Source organism: Rhinolophus sinicus, chromosome 15 (genome assembly GCF_057876585.1).
Source record: "Rhinolophus sinicus isolate RSI-liver-muscle chromosome 15, RSI-T2T, whole genome shotgun sequence".
Taxonomy (NCBI): Eukaryota; Metazoa; Chordata; class Mammalia; order Chiroptera; family Rhinolophidae; genus Rhinolophus; species Rhinolophus sinicus.
In genome coordinates, this window is record NC_142515.1 from 117,654,568 (window position 1) to 117,676,415 (window position 21,848).

The following is a 21,848-nucleotide window of genomic DNA, read 5'->3' on the forward strand; positions in this document are numbered from 1 at the left end:
GACAAGAGTCATATTATGAAGTCTCTGAGATGTAAGTGACCTTTTAAGAAAAGTCCACATACTGTCTTCATCTAATTTTTCTTACCGAAATTCTCATTACTCAATGCCAGGGTAAGTCCTTAAATATTGAAGAAGAGCTGGCTATAGCAATGGGTTTCCAGCAGCCACCATCCATCCAGAATACTTCCTACAATACAATCCAGGATAAGAATGATCCATGGAAACCACAAGTGGACTAGTGGGGTGGGGGGAAGAAAGAAAAAGGAATTAATATTTATGGAGCACCTTCCTTTTCACGGGCACTTGACTAGTTACTTGATATATGCATCACATTGAATCCTCACAGCAACCCTATGGGGTAGGGTCAGCAGAATTTGGGGAAGCAGCCTGAGCCCCACAGTACCAAATATGTGACAGCCAGGATTTGAGACGAGGTCTGCTTGATGACAAAGCCCAACTCTTTCTGCTATTATGCTCCTGAACTGGCAAATGCCAAAGCCATATGCGTGAAAAGAAGAAGCAACCAAATACCTGGATGCATATAAACTACCAACTGTTCATTCAACGTAAAACCACTGCTACAGAAATGAATAGATGTCTTCAGTCTTTGAAACTGTTAAAGAGAAAACCTCAGGCCCCAGATGGTAAAGTCCATAACAAACCCAGAGTTAATACCTGACTTAATTACTGTTTCTGGCTCTCTCAGAACTACCATCTTAATCAGCCAGTCTGGAATTTTCTGGAAAACAACAATGAGGGAATTCATCACGTGGGCTCTCTCCATTCCTCAGAAGACAGAAGAGGCAATCTGCGTGATAACAACTGCCTTCCCTCCCAACCCCCAAAAAGATGTCCTGTTCTAAATACAGAGGGTGACAAAAAATGGATACACATTTGAAGAAAGGAAAAAAAACTATTAAAATTGTAGTAATATATACCTATAACAAAAGATGAATACAAGTCACTTTTTTCAGTATAAAACTTCACAGAGGAAGTGTTATTGGAATCATAACTTAAAAAGAAATGGGTAGATTTTAGATGTGAGTAAAAGGAGAGAAACAACACCTCAGGTGAAGGAAAGAGCCTGAGCAACAACATATACAAACAACTGTGTATTCAGATAAAAGTGAGTCATTTGATAATGGTATGAAAGTAGTGTTCAATAAGAGTTGCCACTGTATAAAGAAGGAATTGGTCAGATTTTCCTCCAAAGGGCTGGATAGTATGTCAGGCTTTGTAACTGTTACAATTTTGTGACTCTGCTATTATGGTGTAAAAATAGCCATAGACAATGCATGAGTGAATGGGTATGGCTGTGTTCCAATATGACTTCATTTATCAAAACAGATGGTTGATGAATTTGACCCACAGTCTACAGTTTGCAGACCTCTGGCTCCTGTGGATTTCTTAATCAATCTTATTTGAGTACAGCTGAAAAACTGATAATCTTTAAATGTCTCAAATTGTCCTGTCATTAATGGTACTAGCATTTTTCAGTAACTGCTTTCAATTGATACCAATATTATGAAATTTTCAAACATGAAATTTCATGAAACACAATCTGTGTTCACTAGTAAATGTAAAAAAAAAAAAAACCCATTATGAACCATGTTACCATGGTTACTACTATGATTTTTATAAATTAACTCATACAAATATAAGACCTGAAGTTGGTATTAAATTCAAACAACCATACAACATGTTACCAGGTCCTACAAATCACACAGTTTACCAAAACAACAAAATATATCATTATGTATGATGTTATAGGTATTTTAAATATACATATTTTAAATAAAACAACATTTAAGCTCTTGGGAATACTTAAAACAAGACAAATTTTTAATTATATTGAAATGCTTACAAAGCAAATTGTAACCATTTAAATACCTACACTGCCAAAGACAAAGGCAGTGATAAAATTTGGACACCTTATTAACCATAACTACTCAAAAAGCATTAATTAAATAGATGGTATTAGAAAAAATGAATATAGAAACACCTCAGGAAGTTTATCATCTAAGACAACAATGATGCATATATGTTATTAGAGGGCATACACAGTAGATGCTCTTACCACTTTCTGACCATAGTTCTATGTGGCAACATGTTCATGTGCTTTGTGTGTGTGTGTGTGTGTGTGTGTGTGTGTGTGTGTGTGTGCAAATGTTCTTGAAAAATGTTTTATGTGTTTTTGAAAAATGCTAGCTAGTACAATTCTCTATGGCAGGTATAAGGGGCAGTTTCTCCAGAACAGCAGAGCTGTGATATTTAACCGACTGTCCAGGAATAGTCAATGAAATCTATTTTTCTAGCCCACTTTCCAAAAGTACTGCAGCCAAAATACTTGGAGAAGGTGAAGAAATTCTTTCAGACCATTGCACAAAATGACAGAGTTGGAAATCATGAGACAGGTCTAGAAATTCCAACATAGTATCGAAAAGTAACTCCAGAAAGAGCAAAGACAACAGAGAGGAGGAAATAATCACAAAAATGATCAAATAAATTTCACAGAGTTGGAAAAAAGCACTAGTTGTCTCACTGAAGGAAAATAAATAGGATCAATGGAAAATATGGTAATTTTAAAATACATTTCTTAATTCCTAAAGAAAAACATGCCAATAGCACCCACGGAGTAAAAGCAAATAGTCAAGGGCAAGAATCAGAATGAATCTGATCATGGTACTTACAAGACAATAGATCAAATCATCAAAGTCCAAGGGAAAATGCATTTGAACATAGAAAGCTATTACACTATTTGAGAAAGAGGGCAGAGGACATTCTTTCATACCAGACCTTAGAAAATGTAAGATCCACAGAATGTCTGTGACATAATTATGTGATAATGCATTCCAGGAAAATAAAAATGTCGTCCAAGAAGAAAAGAAAAAGATGTGGGATTTCAGAAGGTATGGAGCATAAAACAAGTTAACATTTATTTTGGGGTCTAAGTAACTAATTGCTACTTTTTTAAGTACTTTTTTTTTCACCTTGCTCTTTCATTGATTTTGCAAAACTGTGAGATTCTTGTGGTTAGAAACCTTGTTGTATTGTTTATTACTGTACCTCTAACATATGGAAGCATACGTGATACATAATAAGCACATAATAATTATTACCTGTGCTGGATTTGATTCTTCATTTGTTTACAACTACGTTGTCCCCATTCACAACTATTGGCCTCTTAGCTGCACTTGCCTCCATAGCCAGCAGGTGTCCCAGTCAGTCACTTTAATATCCTACAGAGCACCCCAAATTTCATCTTTCAGCTACTTTTATTTTGCCAATTTCAAATTCCAAGCTACAAAGTATTGCTGGAAAAAAAATATGCCAATATAATTTCTTGAGATGCAACCTCTAAAGGACCTTCTCTACATCCTATATCCTCGCTCTTTCTGACATTTTCTGTTACACTTTTAAAATAAACTTTATTGAGGTATAATTTCAAGATAATAAAATACACCCATTTTAGGTATATGATATGCAGCATTTTGACAATTGTATATATTCACAATATCACAACCACAACTATGATATAAAATATATCTATAATCAAATTTCTCTCATATCCTTTTGCAGTTACTCCATTTTCAACTCCCAACATAAGGCAACTACTGACCTAATATGTACTTTTCCAAATAGCAATCTGGAAGAAAAATCATGACTAATCTCCAAATGGGAAATGATATGAGAAAACGGAATGATATGAGAAGATGGAAACTCATGTTAAGATGATTATTTTATTTGGGGAATGTGTAACAAATTCATGATGATTAATTGTAAAAATCAAGAGAAAAGTTTACTACAGAAAAAAATATCAAAAACTAGATATATCATTATAATTTCCAAACCAAAAATGAAAGAAAAATGAGGCAAGAAGACTTAAGCAATCTAACGGAAGTGATGGTAGGCAGAAAGGAAAATTAAACAAAGAAAGCACAGTAAAAAACAGACATAAAGAGTAATGTGGCAATAGTCAGTCTAAATATATAAGTACATCCACCCACACATGCAAAGATGTGATAAAAAACTGTATTTGCTTACTAAAAGACAGACACTTAGGCTGTGTTTAAAAAATAGAGGAGAAAGACAGATACATTTTAAAATATGCTATTTATGAGAAATGGAACAAAAATAAAAGAATACAAAAAGCTTCAACACAAGAACAGAAGAAGACATGTTAAGCAAATATAGGTATAATAACAACAACAATAATAATAACAATACCAGAATAATCAGAATTCAAGTGATAAGTACTAAGCCATACAAAGGATAACACACATGGACCCTCTCTAAATTCTAACATGATCCTCATGAAAGTTACAACCTACAAGAAAATCATGAACCTTCATGTACCTAACAATATAGCTTCAAATGACATAGAGGAAAAGTAAGGAGTAATTAAAAATTTTTAAATATTTTTCACAAAATTATACATAAAAAACAGTAGTGCCTGGCACTAGGGTTACAAAGGTGAATGAGCATAGTTCCTGCCCTTTAAGAAATGACAGAAACACAGACACACTTTCACCACAAATGCTAAGACAGTTTGGGTATCCAGATTTTGAGGCTGAGAGAAAACATCCCAGAGGAGATGCAAAACAAGATTACCCTGGAGGATGATTAAAGTTAGCCAATATAAGACAGGAGAAAAGGGCTTTCCAGGTAAAGGAAAATAACAGGCAAAGACACAGAGGCACAAAACACCAGGAGGCATGCAGGCCAACTCCAAACACTTCAATTTTACCAGCACATCAAGCTGGAGAAAGGGAGTGGCAGCGGTCAGGGAAGTGGTAAATGCGTTAAGTCATGGAGAACCTTGCTTGACGGGAGAATTTCCTGTTCACTGTGTTCATAAGTGCAATGACACAATCAGAATTGCATTTGAAATCAATTACTTTGACCCCTGCTCAGAAGATGTATTTAAAGGATGCAAGACTAAAGGTAGGAAACAAGACAATTATGGTGACTGTGGTCCACACAAGGGGCTACACTGAGGAAGCAGTAATAGGAACTGAAAAGCAGTAACAGTATTGCTTATTGGAGTACGTAATACTTCCCAGCAGAACTGGCAGGTCTTATTGGCTGTCTGAGTGTGCAGGGTGAGGGAGGGAGTGGAGTCTAGGATGATTAACAGGTTTTATGGTTTGGAATGTCAGGGCAGTGGGGCCACTAATTGAGATTGGACACAAGACAGGGCTGGTTTGAGGGGAAGATGTCTCATCCAGTGTTGGACATGTTAAGTTTGAGAAGCTGGTTGGATAGCAAAGAAATGTTCTGGCAGACAGACCAATATGCAAATTAGAAGCTCAAGCGATGGCAGGGTTGGAGATATAACATATTGGCTTATAACCGTGAATTCAGAGGTGATCAGGCTGGGAGATCATGTAAAGAGAAAACTGCAGCCAAAAAAAGGAAAGAAGAACAATTTCTAGCCTTTCTTTAGGTAATGGCTTCAGTGAAAGGCATCTAATTGTTTCAGGCTATTGGTCACAACGAACGTGATCATACAGCAAGCATCACAGCACTCTCGTGTAGCACATTTCTATGAATCTAAGAAGCACGTTTTCTCCATTTGAACGTTTCTGAAATTGGGTCACATTTTATAAATGATCTCTATCCTCATCCCCAGAAAAGCTAGGGATGTTATTAAAACGATTGTGCTTCTTAAAAAATGGTATTTCAGGTCAGGTTCTCTGGGAAGGTGACTCAGAGTGATTTACGTGCAGGATGTATATTGGGAAACGTCTGCAGGGTCACTTCCTGTGGAAGGGAAGAAAGCTGAATTGGGCAGAGGAAGAAGTAAGGCCCCTCTGCCGTCACTCACTGGGCTTTGTGCAGCTCTGAAGCTGGGGTGGCCATCTGCGGTTGTACAAGTTGGGGAAATAAGGACTTTTCTAACACTCTGCTCTTCTCAAAGAACACTGGATGCAGGCTGCCCCTCGGGAGTGGGTATGACCTTGGCAAGCAGAATTTCATCCAGAGAGGATGTCAGCTGAAGCACTAGCAAGAGGTACACCCAGGGATAAAAAAGTCTATTCCTGAAGGAGAATATGGCCACAGAATGCCATCTACTGCAGACGATATTTATGAATGAAGGAAATACAGCATTTTTATCTCAATATGATTTCATCTTAACATGATCATGAAGTTTCCAACAGACACTTTCTCTGGCACAACCCATTTAAAAATCCACTTTAGTAAAAGTTGAGGTCATCTGAAATCCTACCCTGTTTGGGATAAAGTAGAGAGGTGGAATTCTTCCTGAAAGTTAAAAAATTATATATGATCAAAAAAGACATTCACTGCAAAATTCCTAGGGATTTGCTGAAAAATTATTTGGCAATGAAAGAGTCAAATAGTAACGGCAAGCGCTAACTTCTGTAGCCCTTAGCATGAGAGGGAGATTTATCAGGAACGGGTGGTGCTCTAAGGCCTGTGTCTTCCATTGTCTGCAGCAGGAAAACATCCTTGGCCCTGAGGAGGCATGGAGGGCAGTACCCACTTGGAGGTCACCTTCTGCATCCAAGAAGTCATTCTGGGTCTGCAGCAGGAACTATTGGCTGCCAGCATTTCCTTCCACCTCTTTGGACTTCAATGACACTCTAACTGCAGTAGACCTCATGGAGAACCTGGACCTTAGGTCTTGGGACTCTAAGGACGTGAATAAATGCATCGGGGCCACTGTCCCAGACTCTCAGCCACTTTATACTTCCTCCCCATCATCTCTTACAGCAAGACCCTCCCACAAGGGTGGGGATGGAGAGTCAAAAGGGAGCAGTGAGGACCTAGCCACGCGGGACCCGCTGAGGGGGCGCTGGCCTGAGATCATGCCAAGTGAAATCGAAAAGCTGTACCTCTCCCAGGCTTCCCTCCAAACAAGCACTGCCTGAGCTCGAAGCCATGGAGGAAGGCAGAAATGGGTTCTTTCCAGTAATGCAGTAGGAAGGTAGATCAATACTTCCTAAACCACCAATAACAAAAAACAAATCTCAATCGACTTTTCTAGAGAAAACAATACGTTTTCTTTCCATTCTCTCTATATAAAGATTTAAAATCGTTATCATATAAAAGAGGAAATATAAGTGTCTGCAGACGAAAATTTGTAGGAAACAAAGTATATAAAGATGAGGCAGGAAGTTTATTAATGATGATGATAATATTTTGTGATGTTTGTCGTATTTTTTTCAGTTTCTTTTATATCTGCAATGTGTGATTTCTTCTCTCAAGCTAAATAAATCCTTTAAAAAAATCTTCTAAATGACTAATTTTGTATTTGTATAATAATTTAATACTTTTTTTTCTTAAAGAGGGCCAGACACCTTAAAAGTTTGAGGCCCCACAACCTGGATTCTCTCTTACTTAATGATGTGTTAGACACTCTTCCCAGCACTTAATTAATTTAATCAGGTAAATTCAGGAGATGCTGTCATCATTCCACTTTACAGATGAGGAAGTTGAGGACAAACTTGGCAACAGGGTCTCATTCAGGACAAGGCAGTGTGACGATTTGAACCTGCCGTCGCCTTCCTGAGCCCAGGCTTTTTAAGCTCCGTGCTATACCGAAATAGGCTGTTTAGAGATTATTTTGATGCACTTTGATATGCATCCTTTCACTTATCATTCAACATTTACCAAGCTCCCTTTTGGTTAAAGGAATGTGTTCGGTGTGGGATAGTATCAGGTGGATGTGAGATAGTTCCTACATCCACAAAGCATAAGGATTAACGAGGAGGCCCTAAATGCTGTCATAGAAAGCTAAATAAAATACAAAGGTATTAAAAATGCTACAAATCAATAAAGGAGAAATAATGAATGAAACATTCTGACCTGCCGAGTGAACGCATATGAGCAGCGGCATATGCACGTCTGATAAGTCTCCCTTTCCTTCATGGAACACTGGAGAGTTGATGCTACAATATTCTAAATTTTAACTCAAGATAATGAATATATTTGGAACAACAAAGTTGAAAAGTTTCATTTCAGGACTAATGACCAGATGTGTTCTGAATACTGACAATGTGACTGGCGTTGTCATAGGCATTTGGTGATCTCAAGGAAAAGCAAATTTTATAACTGGAAAGAATAACTGAGATCTTATAATCTACTCTTTTCCACGAGGAAGTTGAGGCCAAAAGATACATGGCATATACTCCAAGAGCCATCTGTTTCAGGAAACCTTTCCTTACATGACCACAGTCAGATATCATTTTACCTTTCTCTGAACCCAGCTTAGAATATTGTTGTTCTTCTATGGCTCTTGTTTCTTAGTTGAGTACTTGTTTTATACATATTAAGATCATAAGTTGTTTAACCTTTTTTTAAATGATCAACGACACCTTTAACATCTAAAATCTAGTCACCATCTTCTCAGAAAAATGCATATAAACACATATCCAAAACTTTATATAAAATCATCTAAAGCTAAAACATTCATCTCTCTAGAAGTCTCCGGATCTCAGGTTAAGGATCTTTCTTTTAGATTGTTGGCTCCAAAAATATTTTTTTTAATGCATGTCCATAACAAACATACATAAAATACATGTATCCGTTTATCTTCTCTCAGGCTAGTATTGCCATAAACATGAGAGAAGCTTAATAAAGTTCCACTGATGTGAATTATCCAAGAACTAAGTCACAGCCCACAGGACACCCAGATCCAGACTCAGAACTCCTGGTCTGGTCATGTCTTACACTATTCCATCATCTCTCTTTAAAAAACAAACAAACAAGTAAACGAAAACCATAATCACTGCCATTATGAGCTCAGTTTTACAGAGGAGTTTAAACAGACATCAAACAACAAACTCAGTATAACTACTTGGATACAACTAGACATGAAATAGAAATTCACGTGTAGGAAAGGACAGCACCATTAACATAGAAGGTACGCAATAAATATGTGTGGTATGATTGTGAATACATGAATAAATGAATAATAAAGAAGGATGAAAAAATGCTGCTGCAAGTGGTGAAGGCTTTTGGATAGGATGGCAACTGAGGTTAAAACTCAAGAGTGAATAAAATTTGAATAGGAAGAGATTCCAGCTAATATAGACCCCGCATAAATAATACCATCCGAACATGAGAAAACCTAAGAGGCATGACAGGAAAGTACTGAAGAGAGCGAACGGAAATGCACTGGAATAGGCAGGTAGGAGTCAGATTGCATGTGACCTTCAGGGTCAAGCTGAGGAAACCCATTTGATTTTCTGGGCAACGGAATACAACTTGAGATTCTTAAACAATGCTGTTACTTAACAGTTGTACTTGACAGGCGTTAGTAATTAAATGTATAACCAAAGAGAAATAAAAATTACAAATCATTTTTTAACATCAGCTTGTACAAACATCCAAATGGGTTGTTTACTTATTCAACAAACTATGACTCTCATCTAATAAATAGTCCTTCAACTGAATAACTTAATTTATGATTCCCGGTCAGCAACTCATCCTTTTTACAGGAAAGAAATGACTATTGATTCTTTAAGAGTAAAATTCATAGCTGATGGCATGATGAGTAGGGTAAATACAGGATTGGGTCATACTTAGCTGAGTTCCTACATGAAATGTCCCATGGAGGAGCTCCCATTTAGACTGTGGTCCTCTTTGTAACTGTTGCTTCGTTATATGTATTTTTTTAAAATTTGCTTTATCAAATATTCCTATTGTTCCTATATTTGGACCTGCCGATTAAAGCTGGTCATTATTCAACTTCTTTACAAAATATACTTTTACACAGTATATTTTGGTTATAGCCCCCTTTCAAATAAAATTGAAAAGTGAGCAATACTTTTTTTTTTCCCCCAGAAAATCTGTACCCACCCCTCTCCAGCCCAAAGCTGTCTCCTTCCCCTTCAGTATCACCTTCACCACTGTCACACAAATATTGTACCAATGACTGAAGGTGAGGGTAAACGTGGGAATGTGATCTTAACGTACAGATAAGATAAAAGTGAGCCAGAAGTTATTAAATAACTTGTTCCAAATTCCCACAATGCAGGTAGTAGAACAACCCAGAGGCGATACCAAGTCCATATTGTTTCCATTACACCAGATTGTCTCCCCCTTCCCTAACTGCCCAGGGAACTTTCCAATGTTGGCGTTCCACTGAGTGAGTGTGTGTGTGTGTGTGTGTGTGTGTGTGTGTGTACACGCGTGCACATACAGACATACAAAAGGATGTTTGCCGCTGCAGAGAACAAAAGAAAAAAATCTCTGCTTGTATATAGCTTATACATTTTTTAATGTGAGTATAGATTATGCATGTGTTGTAGACACGTGGAGGTAAAATACCACTGACTTTCTAATAGAAATTTCTAGGTAGTACCTTATACCTTAAGTAACTTCGTTCAAAGGTTTGATGGAAAAAAATCTGCAACTACATAACATTTATTTTATTTGTGTAATTTAATTATCAATTAAAGTTAGACTCAGTAAAGAAAATTCAGCGTTAGTCATCATTAAGTAAAATTTTCCTAGTGTTCACATTTCTTTCAACAAATATGGATCTTAATTTAAGAAGAGGGAGGTACAAATAAGGAGAACAAAGGTGGATATTAACATATTAATCATTTCTATGGGAAGATAATAGTTAAACTTGTCTTTGTTGTTAACTCTGAAAAAACATTCAGAAAACCCCGCAGTTCAGCAAAACGATTTCTGAAAGAGGAAAGGTACACTAAAAGAACAAAGTCTTACATTAATAATCTCTACAGTAGAGTATACCAATTCAAATGTTGTATTTACTGTTGACTGTTAATCAAAAAATTTAAACAATTGTCTAGAAAAATCACTTCTCAGCAAAAACTAATTCAACACGAGCTGTAAGTTTGTGAAGTAAATTGAAATCCACAGTTGTATGGTGACAAAAGAAAATAATGATTCTTGGCCTCAGAAACAACACAATGAATCACTTAATATCTGGGAGTTATATACAACCAATGGAGAGAATAAGCTTTCTGCACTAACAACCCCTTATATCAAGCCAATTAATGACTTAACTGCGGCATCTGAAGAGATTCTGTGGATTATTATCTGAAAAGAAAGAAGACCCTATAATAATAGGGCAACAGGGCCTGGCAGAGTAATTGCCTTTTGGGGAAAAAAAAAATGTTTTCTCAGTTTCCAGTAGAAATGTATGAAATACAAATTAAACAGAAATGAACAAATATGTTAAGAATCCCGTTATTTCACTTTGATTCCCTCAGGCACCCATTATCCTGCTAGAACTGAATATTTACAACAACTAAACACCATTAGCAGAAAAGAAGATGAAAGAAAATTCTTTTCCCACTTAAAGCATTTCAACATCTGGGCTACCATGGGCCATTAAAGCACAACAAAACAGTCTGTCTGGACTGCCACTTATCCTTCTATTTATTTATTTTTAAAGGAAAATGTGAAGTAATATCTGTACAGTTTAGACTCCCTCTGAGGCCGAACAACCTGTTTCCAGGGAAAACCAAACATTACTATGATTTCCATTCCCCTTTTTAAAAAAGGTGTCTTCTCCTTCTTTTCACTCAGGTTAATTAAACACGCCAATTCATAAGAAAAAGGGGCAAGGGGGAAGGAAGAGGAGAAATTGTGTTTCACAGCGCATCTCATGTAAGAGTTCAGAGTAAGACTCAAAAGGTATTCTGAGGAAAGAAGGAAAACATACAATAATGAAAGACAGAAACTCTCTCAGGTTCTGCTTAACTAAAGTAAAATAGGACCACTAATTAGTCACAGGATTACAGGGAGAATATAGGTGTGTACAGGCTCAGCTGAATATCATAGATGCCAGCCAGGAAAGGCATGAAACCAGAGTGACCTACCCACAAAATGCAAGTGGAGAACAAAGAAGTCTTAATATGGAAAAATTGGCATTAAAGAATGCTCATTTCAATTAAAAAAAAATCTCTCCCAAATGTTCAATTAATGCTCACTGAGGACTCCCTGGCAGGAAGCATTTCTTAGGAATTACGTCTAGAGTAATAAATGAGGTGAATGACTGAAAATAAATGGTTTTGGGTATTGACACTGCAGGTATCCAAGGAAGACACCCCAAAAGTTTAGTTCTAATGTACAGCAAGGATGGGTTGAACAAGACTATTGAGCTGAAGGCTGGTGGGAGAAATGTTCTGTAGGCAGGAAGTGGTAAGATGAAAAACACATCCAAAAGATACACAGGGCAAACACAGCTCTGAGTTCAAACTAACACTCAGGTTCTGAGCTTTTAATAGCACAGGGGGCAGCAACTCATAAAGACAATTTCCGGTCACATTTTATGGGACTTCCCTTTACAGCCAAGACATAAAGCCATCTCCATGAAAGAAGCTTTACAACAAAACTTTCCATCAAGTGTTTGAAAGAAACAGAACCATCTGACAAGTCTCTGATATTCAAACAATCAAAAGCTAAAAACAGCAATACAATATTCATTCAATCGAAAGAGGCCCATAAAACACAGGCGATAGCTCACTTCTGGACATGGTATTGGTGGCATTAGGCTTCCTGACTCTAACACTCCTAGTCACACTCTCCCTCCAGCGATAATAAAATATCACTATCCAGCTAGAAAATCAACACATTGGCTTCCAAAGCACATGGCCTCCGTCGTTTTCCTATCAGAACCCTACAGCTTTATGAAGCCACATACTGACGGAATGGCAGTGTAAAGAGAAAATAAAGCCAAAAGGAAAACAGATCAACAGCTGTTTCCCCTTGCACTAAGCAAGCACTGCAAACACACAGTAGTGTAGGTTCTTGCAATGTGAAAACTGTTTTGGTTTTTACAGCATGTATAGTTCTGTTCTGTCCTGGTTGCTACTGTCCAGACTTTATTACCAGAAAAATCATTCCCTATGTGCATGTTGACTATAATATCCCCCTTCCAGGGAAAGAAGTTATAGCTCAGACCCCATTTCTAATTTAACTGTTCATTTGATTGTCATTAACGCTCTAAAGCAACATGTGCATTGCACTGACTTGTCACAACTGGGCCATCAATTTGGGGGAGAATCCATCAGTTTGGCAACACCAGTGTTTCATACAACGTATTTCACAAAGAAAGGCAAAACCAACTTTGCTGAGATAATGCACACCTACTTCGGCCACAGTCAGCTATCACGATGTCTGTGGTTTAATATTTCGGTAATTTATCCTAGATAGCAGAAATATTAATGTCTCATTACAGGAAGAACAATCATGCATAAATTGTGACCAAATAACATTTAAATATTTTGCCGGAAAAAAATGTATTTCCGGTAAAATAAGAGAAAAGGGAAAGAAAATGGAACACTTATTTGCGAAGAGCAGAGTATACAAAAGATTGGAACCCAAGAAAGAGTTTTACTGTGTAAAAGATAGAAAACCAATCCTGTAATTTGATTAAGTATGACAAGCCCCTGAACATTCCAATCAGTTTTACTATAATGTTCACATATACTATAAATTGTTTTCCTGTCTTGATGAGATCCAGCAAACAAATTTCTAAGCAGTTAAACCAAAAATAAATATCTCCAGCAACTTGGAATCTAACTAAAGTATGTCATAGATGTGTTTGAAATAGTAGAATTTTGGAACTGCTCATTTTATAGTTGGGAACAATGAGATTCAGAGATGTCTCGTGACTTGTTCCAAATTACTCAGTTATCAAGTAAATCAGGATTGGCCTTTGTTTCCTAATACAACTGGGCTGGTTACTGTCTGTGAGGTGCCTTCTGACCTGGTAAATCATGGGGGAAAAAGAAGATTCCTGTCCTTGTTTTAATGGAAAAAAAGAAGATTCAATAGCTTCCAACAAAAAAATCTATTTTGTTTTAAAAATGTTACACTCAACAGACTAAGAAATATATGTCATATATTTGCTCATGTTATTTAAAATCAACAAAATGACACATCTGGGTTTTTCATTCTGTGCACCAGATCAAATATTATGCTTCATAAAAATCCATGTGGTCTCTAGTTAATGGTAGCTTTGTACGATTAAGATTGGGACGTGTTCTTGATTGACTTTATATCTTTTGCCGTTCGCTTAGCACGTTGCTATAGGAATTTAAAGTCAATGACCTCTGAAAGTATATAAATAAGGAGAAAAACTATGACTGCACTCAAATTTCCCAAAGAAACTGAAATGAGCATCACTCTTAATTAACCACATCTTTATAAGATAAACAGAGGGGAGAGAGGATACAAACTAGAAACTACACCTTGATAAAGGGAGAACTGAACTGATGTAAGTGCAAATCAGGGAAATATGTAGAGCATAACCAAACCTAATTTATGTACATCCTGACCATCTGGGTCTCATATTTTACAGGATCAGTGTCATGTAAACTTGTCCTGGAGCCCTCTAAGGCAATACTGTTTATAGCACTACTTGGTACCAACACCGTCTGGCCATGCATGCAGCAATGAGGCTGGTTCCTTAATGAATGCCCATGGATAAAATCAGACCCTCTGATGAATGTGGTTTAGGGACAAGCTCTGTCTTTCACCCAAATCCAGGCTTGACCTCCCACTTTGTGAATTACTCTTTTGAGTCATAAGGTATGGCAAGCAGAATTATAGACCACACTCAGAAAAACTCCCACCCTAAACGTGCACATGACGATAGGCCACTCCTGGTGGCATCATATTGCATAATTATTATATTGCACAGTAGGGAGATTTTGGGGGGCATGGGGCTTACCTTTTAAGGGCTCATCTAATCACATGAGCTCTTAAAAGCAGGGAATTTTTTTCTAGCTGGTGGCAGAAAGGGAAGCTAGAGAGACTGAAATCATGAGAAGGATTATACTTGCTGGTCTGAAGATGAGGGGAGCCCGGAAGAGGCAATGCTGTTGGCTTCTAGGAGCGGTGAGTGGCCCCTGCTGGCAGCCAGCAAGTGAAGGAGAACCTCAATCCTACAACCACAGGGACGGAATTCTGCCAACACTTGGAATAACCTTGGCAGTGGATTCTTTCTAGAGCCTCTGGCGAAGAGTCCAGCCTACCAGACACCTTAATTTTCACCCTGTCAGACTCTGAGCAGAATATCCACTGAAGCTTGGCTGGACTTCTGAACTGAAGAACTGTGATGTAATTAATGGGTGTTATTTTAAATCACTACGTTTATGATGATTTGTTACACAGCACAGAAAACTAATACATAGGGTGAGTTACTTAACTTTCAGAGCTTCTGGAAAAACAGAGCTAATACAAATCATCAACGGTTGGAGTGAGTCCAGAGATTATGCGCGCGATGTGTCTAGCACAGTGTTTAGCCGGCAGTAAGAATCCGAGATGCAGTTATCGTGCCCTTAAATACTTTCTTTTATGAAACGTCAGAGTTTTCTGACACATTTTATAAGTCAACATTTCTGGGAATCCCCCTGTAAAATTGTTTGGTATGACTTCTGCCTAAGTTCCCCTATGAACAGACTTACAGGTTTGTGAAATTAAAATGAAGTTTCACATGCGGTATCCCAATAAGATAATCAGATGATTCCACAGAGCCCATGTGAAAATAAGTCTGCTTAATTTGTATTTGCATCCTACCTAGGCTATGCAGAAAACAACAACAAAAGCTGGATATCCTTAAAAAGAACTAGGATCCTAATAAGGAAACAAAGGTCCTAAGTGTTCCAGGTTGTAGTTGTCGGTGACAGTAAAACGCAGTTGAAGAACGACCTGAAATCTGCACAAATCTAATATCAACTTGAGCAAAATCTTCTACATTTTAGGACCCAAACAGGGAAGATCCAGGGCTTTGCTTACTGTTCAACGGGTCCAAATCATGCTTAGTTATAAAAGTATAATTGTGGGTTGAAAGAAAATTAATTTAAATTAATTACTCCAAATTAATTCATTCCACAACTATCAACTGCCAACTAAAATGCTCTAAGTGATGTGCTATGAAGTGAAGCCACACGGTGATCAAGATCAAGGGCACAGCTCACTGAGCTCACAGTCCAATGGGGAAGCCAGATAAACCCACAGAAATTACACGATAGTGAGAATGTTAGGGGAGGGTGTTATTAAAACATGCAAGAGACGTGAGACTTTCAGGAGGAAGTAACATCGAAACGGGGACCTACAGGGCAAGCAGACATTCCTTAAGTGCGAAGGGGATGGAAAGTGTTCTAAGCTGAGGATGCGGCATATCTAAAAGTGAGAAGAAACCATGATGCACTTTCAAGAAAGTGAAAGACATTCCGTACAGCTATGTAATTGGCTACAAACTGGAATGTTTTTACTGTTATCACTGCTTTGTACGTATTTTTTAAAATCACGCAGCACCAAACCCTAAGTGGTGAGGTGCACTCCCTGCTTTTATGTATTAAGTCTACTGTTCAATCTAGATCCTGTAACATTTTTCAATGGAAAATTCTTGTCAAAATTGTTTGAAATCCCTTGTTTTTTAGCAAAATGGATAAATTTGTGTTACTGTTTCATACATACCCTCAAGATTTTGTGGTATACAAATTACAAAATCACAGAGATTACAAAACAACAAAGATAAATGCCACAAAATAATATTTTGTTGTGAGGTCATTTAAAAAGTAAGGAGACGAATCAGTTAGAAATAACATTGAAACTACTAGATTAAAACAAAACAAAAACAAAAAAGAAAGAAACGAAAACAAAGTCTCTCCCCATCCCAACTCTATGCACTCTTAAGCCTTGGTTATGCACTGAGATAAAAGGAAAACGAGATTACAATATATTTATCTTTTTGTCATGAAAGAGAGCCATTAAGAGACAGAATTCATTTGTTATCGTCAAACCACTAAAGACAATGTAATGATCAATAGTGAGACTTTAAAACTTTCAAAGTAGATTTTCTCCTATGTAGGGATAGATCCTTTACTTATAACACATTGGTTAGAAGTTGCTGTTATATTTCTTTCATTATAAAAAGCAAAGACTTATAAATTACTATGAACTATAGAGAAGGCCTTAAACTATACCTCATTTCCCATTTGCTAGTAATAATTACTAAAACACAAAAAATAAATACAACTGTTAGCCATTATATATAAAAATATTTAATCATTTTACCATATTTTACTTAATAGTCTGTCTTCAAACACATAAAATATCTTTCTTACTATTAAGAGTAATAATAAAATAATTGCTAACAAATATCAAATATGACTATCAGTTACTGTTCTAAGCTCTTTACATATTAACAATTTTTTTCATGACAACAACTATATAACGAAGGTACTGTCATCATTTTAAAGATGAGAAATCTGAGAAACAGAGAAGTTACATAACTTGCCCAAAGTCACACAGTGTGTAAGTGGCAGCCTCAGAGCAGGAACCAGCCAGCCCAGCTTGCATCCAGGTTTGTACCGCTATGCAAAGCTCCTCTCACAATTAAACTGATGTCACCGCCTGTTTGGAAAATCCCTACTACCCAGCTTTCCCAGGTCTCCTATCTTGAAAATGAAATTTGGTCTACAGGGTTTCTTCCATAGCAGAGAGTGAAAACATAGCTCTCTGAAGGCTAGATGACAGGCTGCCCTCAGGCTCAGGAGGACGTGATACAAGTAGGTGTTTCAGAATGGGAGGGTGGTGGGGGGACAAAGAGAAACAGAGGTCAAAGAAGACATGTGTGTGATAAATTCGTCCTCCAGGGGTGGATGCCCTCAGGGAGCTGGTTGAGAGTGCATTTGTTGGCAGGCTTAGTTCTGCCCCCTACCCACTTTGGGATTCCCAATGGATACGAGTATCTAGCGTAGCCCCACTCAAGAGGCAGCCAAACGTGACTGAGAAACAAAGGTGAGAATTAGTGAAGTGCAGAGATGGGTTGAGTTAATACACGCACACCTCCTCTCTAGAAGGAATCCAGAAGCTTCTCCCAAAATGCACAGGGAAGACACAAAGAGAAGACGGCTGAAGAGAGAGCCAGAGGCTTCCCTGGGTGAGGCAGTGGTGAGGGAACATAAAGGAAGCTGAACCCAGGACAGACAGCAAGATGCCTTAAAAGCATGGCCCGGCAAGATAGACCGAGGCTCAGAGGACCTACAGCACCTATCTTTCAAACGTCTCTCCGTTCTAAAGAAAATATCTCTTAACAAAGACTTGCATATATTTTCCAGTATATGGGGTACTAACTATTATTTCTGTCACAAAAACACTCATTTAAAATTTTTCAATAAAATTACAAAGGGGTTTAAGCACAATTACAAAACATATATTAATAAAAGGTAATCATGCACCCCGTATAATGTTTTAATGCACAAATTACATTTCTGTAAAGTGAACTTTACTAACAGTGACAGTAGACAAAGCTTAATATCCCATAAAAAATGTGAATAATGTCAGGCTAGGTTTCCACAGAATATTTTGATAACCTATTAGATCAGAAATTTTAAATTAAGATAGAGGACTAAATAAATGTGCTTACTAATGGTAGATGGTGATAGTGAGATTCACACTTATATGTGTATGTGACTAACCCTCATAGTACGTTCACAACTTTCTAAATATTTTAGAGACAAATATACATACCCCACACATGGGGAGATTGTGCTCAGTAGGGTGATTTCGGTGGAGAAGGATGGGTGCTTGTGGCTGCAGAGAAGAGATTGATGGTTGCCAGAGGTGGGGGCCAGGGCAAAGAGGTGGGTGAGGGGGTCAAGTGGTAAAAATAAAAAATTAAATTAAAAACAACAACAATCTTAAAAACCCCAAGCAACCAAAAAAGATATTATAAAACTCATGCAAAAAAAAGTCCTTAATTTTATGTTACATAACTTCCTAACAAGTTTGGTGAGCTGGTTTCTTAACCCATAAGAAATTACTAGTTAAAATGATGGCTAGCCACCACGATGGCCTGCCAGGGCTCCAAGCTGTTAACGGGGATTCTCCCATAGCACAGTTCCCATCCATCCTCAACCACAGCAGAATTGCATTTCAAACTTTGTACATGTGATCAATGGTTAATTAGGAACCCCTCTACAGAAAAGAAGTTTTAAGCTAGATTTTTCTGGACAGCAACTATTACCTAAAGCAAAAGCTACTGATCTGTCTCAAACCACGTCAGATAACAAGGGATACCCAGTCATCCTTGGGCCTGCGAACTACGATGATACGTCACTTTAAGCATTTTATTGTGTCATCCACTGACTGTTCCCAACTTGTCACATTGTCCCTTGAATCTTAGTCTAAACCACATCCAATTTCACTTGAACTACTGCATCACTTCCCAACTGCCCTCTTCACTATCCAAGCCTCCCCCAAATTTGTTCTCCATAGACTAGAGATCCTGGCAAAACATGGATTGAATCATGTCTCTCCCCTGCTTAAAATTCCTCTAGAAGTTTCCCATTGCCCTCAGGATTCAGTCCAAAATAATATTAATACTTGGAATAACCTATAAAGCTTTGCACAATCTAGTTCCTACCAAACTTCTCCAAACTCACTTCACTCCACACTCCGCTCTCTCTGGTCCCTCTTCTCACTGGCCTTTCTAAAAAATAAAATAAAATACACCCACACACACACCACATTGTGTGATAAAAATAATGGGTGCTGACATTATCTCTTATTATAACAACAACAAAAAACCACAGTGTTTCAAAAACTGGTATTTGATTGAACTCCACCCTTCCTAAAACTGAATAAACAGAGCTCTGAAAAGCAAAAGACAAACTTGTTTCTTAACCTTGCTGACTGGATAAAGCAAAGCTTTTTTCTTTTTTTTTTTTTTTTTTTTTAAAGGTAAGTGACACACTGAGAGTGAAAAAATAGGGTGTGAATTAAACCATAGGTGAATTAAACTACAGGGCAGAGAGATGTGTGCTGTTAATAAGATGAGTCACTGTTATCTGAGATTCTAGCCGACTTGCTTTCCTCAAATTCTTTCATCTTAAATTGTTCCATCGAAAAAGCATGCCATCTTCTCAATAGATGATAATAATGGGTATTGCTTACTGAGTGCCTACCACACTGCAAGGGCCATACATAACACGTACAGGCTTTAGCTCATGTGTTGTTTATAGAACCTGTGAGGCAGACATGATTGCCAGCTCCATCTTACAAATGATGAAACTGACAGCACAGCAGCTAGCCCAAGGTTGGGATACAATGCTACAAAGTGGGAGAGCAGGGCTTCAAACTCCGGTCAGCCCATCTCTTAAACACTGAACCAACTGAGCCCTGACAATGAGTTTGACAAAAGTCAGCACCCATTCTTCTTTAAAACAATAATAAACTCTTAGTAAAGGGAGAGAATAATAATTACTTAATATAATCAAATCTTCCTTAAACTAATACCAACTACAAATCTATTAGCAAATCATTATAGGTATTCCCATTGTATTCAGGAATAAGACACCCTGGTGGTATTCTTTGGCACTTTCCTGGAATTTCTGATTAATACAAATAATGGCAGAAAAATAGAAACTTTAGTTATAACTATTGAAAATGATAAAACCATTACTTGTATATTCTACAATTATTTAATTAACAAAGCTAAGCATATTACATGAAAAGTCGTAAGAACTAAAATAGCAAGGTCTACGAGATAGTTTGGAACAAAATAAATGACAAACAGAAATTAAATAACTGATCATTTTTATATTAATTATTCTATATCTTAGCAACATGTAGGAGAAATTATCTAATCCATATTAATGATAAAATTATATAATACTTAGGAATGACTATCATAAGGAATGTACTGAAACTATATAAAATGTCAATAAAACTAGACAATTAAATACTTTGAGAAGCATACTTTATTCCTGGATGGAAAGACTGTATGTTACAGAAATATCATTTTTCCAAATTATTTCATAAGAAATGAAATGGAAAGTAAAGTTGACATAAAAAGTTAAATTGACACTAAGATCTTAAAACTGACAGGGAAAAAATCCACTGGTGAAAATAATTTTGAAATAGGAGAGTAATAGAGGCACTGACCTAGCAGATGTTAAAATTTACCACAGAATGAAAGTCAGTTTGTCACTGAAGTACGGATAGATGACTCAATGAAACACGGTACCAGTGAATCTCGGAGCAGCACATAAGGGAATAGTCAGCACTTAGTAAAGATTCTATAAAGCCATTGGTTAGTTATTTAGAAGAAATCATATGACAAACTTCAGCTTTAAAAAAAATACATAAGTAAGTATCTGATTCTGGATAGTCTTTAAAGCAATTTTTAAAATACTCAACAAAGATTGATAAATTTGACAAAATAAAAATCACTACATTCTATAAGTCAATGTATAGTCAATAAAATGATAGGATAAACAGAGCCAAAAAGTGAAAGAAATATGTTAAAATGTATTGATTCCTTATATAGTGAGGGATTATAAAATTTGGTAAGAAAAACAAAAATATTTCTAAAGAACTGAAGAGTTAATTTCAAAGAGTCAAAATATAAATAGCAAATGAACACTTTAAGGAATTTAATGTCTACAGTGATCAAGAATACGAAACAAAATGAGATACAATTCCTGACTTTAAAAATTCTCAAAAAAAAAAAATTTTTATTTTTTTCTGTAAAGGTAGTCACATGGTTGAAAAACAAAATAATATGAGAGGTATTCTTTTAGAAATTGTGCCCTGATTCCTGTCCAGGTCCATCCTATTTTCCCTCTACGCTCTTCTCTTTATTTAGACAATTTTATTAGTTCCTGTGGATCTTTGAAAGTTTCTTCATGAAATGCAAACAAATGTAGAAATATATACTTCTAGGCCCACACTCCAACTCCTTAAATAAAATTCAATAACTAGCATTTTACATGAAGTTGAATATTTTTATGACTTGAAATACTATTTGTATTTCTTTTTATGCAAAATGTCCATTCCTGATCTTTGCCTATTGTTCTATTGCTTTGTACTTTTCCACACCCCTACAA

General features: G+C 36.9%; 1 protein-coding gene across 7 annotated transcripts in view; it reads right to left on the reverse strand.

The window, feature by feature from the left end:
- The window catches only part of IL15 (interleukin 15), a 78,713-nt gene that overhangs the window by 13,794 nt on the left and 43,071 nt on the right, over window positions 1-21,848 (reverse strand). Inside the window, exon 3 of one of the 7 annotated variants that reach the window (XM_019730789.3) lies at window positions 86-187. The exons of 5 other annotated variants lie outside the window; for them this stretch is intronic. In XM_019730789.3, coding sequence (XP_019586348.1) covers window positions 86-97 — 12 coding nt within the window. In that variant the 5' untranslated portion in view covers window positions 98-187. Of the gene's footprint in view, window positions 1-85; window positions 236-21,848 lie in introns of all 7 variants that reach the window. One more of the 7 variants, XM_019730790.3, reaches the window with a different exon arrangement.